Source organism: Tarenaya hassleriana, unplaced genomic scaffold, assembly GCF_000463585.1.
Source record: "Tarenaya hassleriana unplaced genomic scaffold, ASM46358v1 Cleome12, whole genome shotgun sequence".
Taxonomy (NCBI): Eukaryota; Viridiplantae; Streptophyta; class Magnoliopsida; order Brassicales; family Cleomaceae; genus Tarenaya; species Tarenaya hassleriana.
The window spans coordinates 2,148,999-2,156,458 of record NW_010962392.1 but is presented as its reverse complement, the minus strand read 5'-3'; the positions used below and the strand labels follow the sequence as shown (position 1 = coordinate 2,156,458).

At 39.2% G+C, this 7,460-nt stretch overlaps 2 protein-coding genes across 3 annotated transcripts in view; one reads left to right on the top strand and one right to left on the bottom strand.

Annotated features, from left to right (window-relative positions):
- Window positions 1-1,746, top strand: part of LOC104806592 (protein SODIUM POTASSIUM ROOT DEFECTIVE 2-like) — a 2,066-nt gene extending 320 nt beyond the window's left edge. The window contains exons 2-4 of one of the 2 annotated variants that reach the window (XM_010531568.2): window positions 2-407; window positions 828-903; window positions 1,374-1,746. In XM_010531568.2, coding sequence (XP_010529870.1) covers window positions 2-407; window positions 828-903; window positions 1,374-1,552 — 661 coding nt within the window. In that variant the 3' untranslated portion in view covers window positions 1,553-1,746. Of the gene's footprint in view, window positions 408-827; window positions 904-1,373 lie in introns of both variants that reach the window. The other variant, XM_010531569.2, reaches the window with a different exon arrangement.
- A 45-nt stretch (window positions 1,747-1,791) lies between these two features.
- Window positions 1,792-6,436, bottom strand: LOC104806591. Its single transcript, XM_010531567.2, has 5 exons — window positions 6,011-6,436; window positions 5,018-5,103; window positions 3,003-4,886; window positions 2,701-2,878; window positions 1,792-2,520 (listed from the first exon to the last, which is right to left on the bottom strand). The coding sequence occupies exons 1-5, from the start codon at window positions 6,081-6,083 to the stop codon at window positions 1,901-1,903; spliced, it is 2,841 nt and encodes a 946-aa protein (XP_010529869.1). The 5' UTR covers window positions 6,084-6,436; the 3' UTR covers window positions 1,792-1,900.
- Between the last annotated feature and the right edge of the window lie 1,024 nt (window positions 6,437-7,460).

Below are 7,460 nucleotides of genomic sequence, written 5' to 3'. Positions count from 1 at the left end.
GCGGCGGAGGACGAGCCATCGACCGCCACAACCCAATCATCAAGGAAGGTAGCCGGAGATCGTTCGCCGTCGCACCATGCTCCTCCGTCCCCTACCGTCTCCGCCAAATTTCCAAAATGCCCTCCTCCGACGCCGGCGGTAACATGAAGAGCTCCGCCGGCCGGAGAAGCAGCTCGTTGTTGAAGCTCATCGCCGGTGACATGAGTTTGGCGAGGAAGAGTTTCAGCTGCGGGAGAAGTGCTGCTGTTCATGGTTCTTCGAGGTATCTTTTGGGTTCAGATCCGGGCACTGTTTCCGGGTCACCGGTTCCCGACCCGCTTTACGAACCTTCTGAAAGAAGGAGAGGGTTTGAGGATGCTGTTGAACAAATAGAAACAGAGAAGGCGGCTTTCTCTTCTTCGGACCAGGTAAGCGAGTGAGTTAAATTTGCGTTGTTGGTCCAAAATGGCAACAAGGTGAGATCAAATGTGTTAGAAGTTGGAAAGATTCTGTAGGATTTTATGGAAAGTGAATTTAGAGATTTTAAATAGCTGAATTTATAAAATTAGATAGTTAAGAAGAGTTAAATCTTTAGAAATTGTAAATATGGTGTAATTGGAGGTAAATTTAAAGATTTTAACTGGTTGAATTTATTGATTTTATAAAATTAAACAGTTGAAAAAGTTGAAAGTTGGAACTAATGAAATAGAAAAAAACTTTTAAATAGGGGTTTTTTTTTTGTCAAACTCAATTAACGCTATTGTGTTTGTTGTTAATGTCCGTGGCATGATTGTAAATATGGTGTAATTGGAGGGTGTTCAGATTGGTGAATTGTTTTGGATGGGTAGGTTGTCGTTCTGAGAGTGTCTCTCCATTGCAAAGGCTGCGAAGGAAAAGTGAGGAAACACCTATCCAGAATGCGAGGTGAGACTTTGTCTTTGATTATAAGACCCCCCACGTTCGATATATTCACGAGATTGCCACTCTCAAGTGAATAAATTCTATTCTACGTCCAAGAATGGGCCGATCCGGCCCATATATATTTTAATCGGGCCGAGCTTGTGGAGGTAATATAACATATTTTGTAAAAGAATAAACCAAGGTACTAATCCTGCTATTAATCTACATGTCCAATTAAAAAAAAATTATTTCCTTGGATTCAATTATTTTATTCTAAAAAAAATTGAATAGTTTTGAAATCGAATTTAGTTCGAATATTATTATATCTCCATTCAATTCGATTTGGTTTTGTAGTCGGAATTGAAATGATATCTTTTCTATCAATAGAAGGGTTTTCCCTTTTCCCTTAATCTTTTTGGCAAATATTTTTTATTTGAGTGAATTTAGATAAAATCCAATGTGGGTTTCTTAGTACTTTTACATTGGTGTTTTAGGTGTGAAATCCTTCAGCATAGATTTCCCTTCAAAGAGAGTGACAGTGACAGGAGACATCACTCCCTCGGAGGCCTTAGCAAGCATTTCAAAAGTCAAAAATGCCCAATTCTGGACACCACAACAAACAATCCCTTCATCATCACTCCCGAGGGCAAATCTGGAAATTCCGCGGCAGTAGAGAATGGTCTCCCTGTCAACTCTGTACAATAGCATCTATGGTGGTAAAGGTTGCAACTTTCTGCTCCTTTCTCCATTTACGCCTCTGGGTCTTTGATGTTCAATGTTCATCAAGAAAGACAAAAACTTTCTGACTTTAGGCATGCCCGATGATGATGATGTCCATGATCATTGATCATGATGATGTTTGATCCACCTTTCTTTTCTGCATGGCAAAGCTTTTTACTTTCATCATATCACTTGATGAGCATGACATTGTCATTAGATATTGCATTTTAGTTGAGTATACATATGAATGATAATAATGTGACTTTCTAGACAAGTAAAAGGGCTTCTTCTTCTTCTTCTTCTAGATCTCTACCACTAGCTCTGCAATGAGTTCATCTGTCAACAACTTCTCAATATATCTACCTATGACTTCAATGTCATCTTCCAAGCTCAGCCACTCCATCTCCTCCAGAACCTTTTCCTCTGCACCTTTCCTTGGTTTCTCTTCTTTATTCATCACCAGATCGCGTAGTGCGTCTTGGATCCGGTTTATATCCCATTTCGGGCAGATTCTCGATGGTTTCACCCATGGATGTGGATCTGTGAACTGCTGGAATATCTGGAGAAGCTCCTCGTTAATCCGGTTGAAAAGGAACTTCCTTTCTAGCCGTGTGGAGGGTTTTAGGTTAGAGTACTTCTTCTCGAGCTCCTCAAATAGTGATGGAGTTAAAGGTGACTCAGAGGAATGCCATGTCGCCATGAAAGTATCCGGGTCTGAGTCACTGAACCTGGAGTTGGCTAAGACATCGACTAAGTAAAATGATCTCCAATCTTGTTGAGATTCCTGGGTGGTCATCAACTTCTCATTTGTTTGTCTGGATGATTCCTCTTGCTCTGCATCTTCATCGCTTGAAACAAGCATGGGCCCCTCCTCGTAATCCCTTGACTCTAGTTTGAGTAGTTGGAGTTGCATTCTGAGCCCTGCAATGTGTAGACACGTTAATGTGTTTAAACTTTTACATGACACATCTTAAATTCAGACAGTAAAAACTATCCAAAGTTTCTTTTTCTGTCTCCAAGCAAACAACATATTGGATCAACAGCAATTTTCAATTGATGGTTATGCCTAAACCATTTCAACAATAAAATTTGGTCGATTACCTTGCAGATCAGCACTAACACTCTCAAAGCACTCAGAACTGGATGAAGAATCATCATGGAAAGAATCTTCAAGAACTGAAACTGGACTTGGTTGATCGCCTTCCTTTTTGTTTTCCTGAGACTGTACTTCAGGGAAAGATGGCTGATTTACCTCCTTGGTTGACCCGCCTGAGATATCCTGGAACATCATTAAACATCAAGATATGTCATTACAATATGTCCACAACCAACAGTTTTCACTTTAGCAATAGAATCTGTAAATTGATAGCTTAGAACAAAACTTTAACATTAGGATTACTTACAGGTTCAGTTAACGAGGTGGCAGCTGATATATTCGGGGGTTCAAAGGACAAGGTGGTCTTGGTATCCTCAGAGTTCGAACCATTCTCAATGTCTGAATTTGCTTCTGCTGAGAAACTGGTATATCCATTAACAGCATGAAGCTTCTGCTCAACAAGCCCGTCATCCATATAGAGGATTTTGCTCGAACTTGGGCTGATGTTGATTTCTGGTGAAGTATTGTATGACGATTGAGATTTGTTACTGCTGGGCCTCGAATTTCCTGACAACCATACTTCTCCGTACGGAGAACTCTTCTTAACTAACCCATCTCGTCTTACTGTCTCCTTAGGTATCACAATCTTGTAACCACTATTGCTCTCTTGATGCATGATGGTTCTGGATTTTGAAGGATTGCTTGAGGAAGAACCTTTCCAACCATCCCTACTGCTGATTCCAATCGGTTCTGACCGCTCAGATCTTCCAACATTGTTATCAAACCTTTTGCTGAGTCCCTCTTCAAAAATGAGGCCGTTAAAACTCGCAGGTCTAGCCTCCCTATCTGAAATCGCAAGCATTTCAGCCAATGTACTGCTTCTGCATATCTCCCTCTCTTGCTCAGATTTGTGTGCCAGTTTCCACCTCTCTGACAGTCTCTTCTTAGCCTCCCTATTCACGGATGATTCATTCGATCTGGAAGGCAAAGATCTTTGGTGGTTCCTACGGTTAAAAGTGGTTCTGGTTCTTACAGCTACCGGGACTAACTCTGATTCACTTGCAGAGTCACTCCCAGAAGAGCTTTCATCCCCTGCATATCCTCTGAGTCTTGAGGTCTCAGAATTCACGGAACCAGAGCTAGCACAAATTGTCTTCACTTGTCTAATGACTGTTTTGCCCATTTCTCTGGTCTCTCTAGTCATGTGCCTCGACAGGCTGACATCTTCATAAGCTTTGTGTCTGCCCCACATTTCTGAGTCTCGATTGCTCGTGCATGGAAGCCGGCGATCTGCTCTGAAGAACTCATCAGAAGAACTCGGCGACGAGAGAGATCTATCAGCATTTCTCATCTTTCCAAAATTAGGCTTCAGAACAACAATCTTGGTGGGCTGTAACATACTTCTCTCTTCCAGCTCCTCCTGTGGTAAGTCGAATGCATTATTATCACAAGAGGCATGCCTACCACGAGAATGGCTAGGACTACCACCACCACCACCATCACGCACCCTGTGACTCTTCCATAACAATTCTCTATCAGCTTTCTGGGTTTTGATTCTATCCACGGTGTTTGGGCCATTGGTAGACTTCAGAGATGGTACTTGGCTGGAGAGAGGTTTGTGAGTAATGCTTTGAAGATCATGTAAATGTCTTGTGAATAATGAATCTGGGTGCTGAAGAAACTTCAACAAGAGGTCCTTGTTAGAGTCCAGAGCCTCGATGGCATCATTGAACTCTTTGGAATGACGGAGTTTCTCATCAGTAGATAGACGTTTAGCCTCCATGAACTTCTGACGTATAAACACCATCTCCGCCTCAGTGAGACTAGAATTACTCCTTCCCTGATACAAGTTTCTACCGCTCTCCACCTTCTTTGAATCTAGAACTTCAAATACATCTTTGAATTCACCCTCTTCCTTCGATCCCTTCCTAAAAGATCTGTCACCATTATAAGCACTGCCTCCAAGATCTTTCTCGGATGCTCTCGTCCTGCATTGCTGATTCTCCATTGGCTTGCGTTGTTTGTGGGAAGAACTCTGAGATGGCAGCCCATCGAGACCCATCAGCCTCGCTATAATGCTGGGTGATTTCCTTTTAGATTCATTTTGCTTCGACATTTCTTGCGCCAACAAACTTTTCATCGGTTTCCCCACAATAGTGTGAGCAGATGCCCAACGGAGATCAAATGCCAACTACAAAATGCCAAGAGTTCACTCCACTTAAGCCAACAATCCCATCAAATTTGCAAATCAATACATTGCATATATGTATCTATGTGTGGTGCTTTAAGTGTGTTAATCTTGAAGAGTATATGCACACATACCGTGTCTTCAACCAAAGGGTCACAGCTGTAAGAGATGGAGTCAGAAGAACACCTCGGAGACTTGAGTTTCTTAACCTGTCTCTTCCCTGAAAATGGATAACAACATTCAGATCAGAACAAAAGTCTTAAACTTTTGACAAAAGGGTTTTAACCCATAACGCCAAATCCCCAAATCGCACAGTAAAATTCTTTCCCCCATCGAAATTCCTAGACTCTCTGGGATCGAGGGTTTTCAGGGCTTATGTTGAATGATTGATAAAGCAAACGACTTTTGCGGGGAAAATCACAATTTGGGAGACAAAAAAGAGGAAAACTTAGCACAAACTGTGGGAGAGAACAAGGTTAAGAGCACTCATCATTACATGTAATTTAACATCACCCTGTCTGAAAGCAATCATTAACCAAAACCAAATCATTACTCCACCAAACAAATGAAATGAGTCCCTTAAGATTTCTTTCTTCTTTAATCATAAAAAAAAAAAACACAACAAAACATCACATCTTCTTCTACCGACCGTTTCAGCTGTAGCTTTGCACAAAGAAGAAACAGATAACCCAATGTTTTTTTCTTTTCTTTTTCCTCTCAAAGCAAATGCCTTTTCCCCTTGTCTCCATAACTTTGTTTCAAACATTAAATTGAGAGAGAAAACATTGTAGGTACTCCTAACAGTTTAGGAAATTGAGGAACTACATTACCAAAAAACATGACATTTTTTTTTCAAACAACCCGAAGTAGAAAAAGATCAGTAGATGATTTGTTTGGTAGCTGAGAAAATTTCAGAATCTCCAGGAAAGCCATTTATTTATTTATCCGGAAAAAAGTTGGAAACCTATTATTTTATTCTCAAAATTTTCCACACTGAAATCGGGTGCTACGATGTATCCTCCCGAAATCTGCTCCGGTGGAACAGAATCAACTCATCAAACCCTCGATATCCTTCATTTTCTCGGCAACCAAACAGGGTATAGAAAGGGTAAGGAATAAATTTTAACCTGCACGAGAGCTGGGTACCGCGGAACCAAATCGATCGCGCGAACTTAGATCAGCCGGATGAAATGCATCCATGGTTCACTCACTCGAAATCGGAGAGAAACATTTGACATTCTCTGGAGGAGAGAGGCATGGGGTAGAAAACCATAGATCGGGAATCATGGAAAATTTGCACGCGCGGAGAAAATTAGACGAGGTTTCCGAGAAATCATGACCGAGAACGAGTCAAGATAAAGAAAATGCACATGATTCTCTCCGCTTAGAACTCGCGGAGAAGGAAAAAAGCCAAAACAGGAAGAAGAAAAAAACAAATCGCAGAGAGATCTAGACGAACGAAGAAAACCCAGAAAAGAGCACAAGTGATTACGGAGAGAGAGAGAGAGAGAGAGAGAGAGAGAAGCAGATGACGAGGACGGAGAGTAACAAGAAGAAGAGCCGTCGGGGAGAGAGAGAATGCTTTGGGGCTTGCGGAGATTTTGAAAGTTCAAAAAAACGGAAATAAAAATCTAAAAAACGAATATATATTTTTTTTCACAACAAAAAAATGGAACTGAATAATGAATATATTGAATTAAATAATTTTCCAAAAAACAAATTAAGGAGAGAGAGAGGGAGGCGAGAGGTGCGTGTTTGGTACTGTGCGTCCGTGATCCGCTGCCACTTGTCTCTCTGCTTCGACCCTTTTTTTTTATGTTAACTCAAAACATTCTTTTTTACTTTTTTTTTAAGAAACATTTATTTATAATTTTGTGTCTACATTTTATACTTCAGGGAAAAAAATTATATCGTTTACCTGATTATTTGTATACGCATAAGTTTTTTAAAATTATCAATATAACGATATGATATAATTATCTTAAATAGGTTATCTAATTAAGAAATTAGTCGTTTTTTACTTTGCTGATGTGTATTAGTTTTTTTTTCTAGTGATAATTTGTGGATATGATTAGTTTTTTTTATTTTTTTTTATTTTGTGGTATGTTGGATATCATTTTTTTCCTCCGAAAGTGAATACATCTATTGTGTGGAGCAAATGTATTATGCATGCATATATATATATATATATATATATATATACACGTATATATATATGTATATAAGTTTCCATCACATCGATTTATTATCGTTTATATAATATATTTCATTTGATTCTCTTCAATTGATGGGTCCCACTTGACAATTGTATTGAGATTTTCTTGTCAATTTTGTCGACCTCAATCAACCATCAATGAGTTAAATTCTGTCAACATATATATATATATATACACACACACAATATCTAACTCATTTTAGTTTATATACTTATCTTTGAATATATATAAGTTTAGTTTGTATATATATATATACATATTCCAAATTATTTTCCTTATATTTTTAAATTTGTACTGTCTTGTTGTTATTATCTTAACTAAAAGTAAATTTTGATATCAGTTTATTGGATGGTTGTCTATT

Bases quoted from the DNA above. Each gene is read 5' to 3' on its own strand.
- LOC104806591 (XM_010531567.2), bottom strand. From the start codon at position 6,083: ATGGATGCATTTCATCCGGCTGATCTAAGTTCGCGCGATCGATTTGGT. The intron at 5,104-6,010 runs GTTAAAATTTAT...ATCCATTTTCAG, and splicing joins GGTACCCAGCTCTCGTGCAG to GGAAGAGACAGGTTAAGAAA. The intron at 2,879-3,002 runs GTAAGTAATCCT...ATGATGTTCCAG, and splicing joins CCACCTCGTTAACTGAACCT to GATATCTCAGGCGGGTCAAC.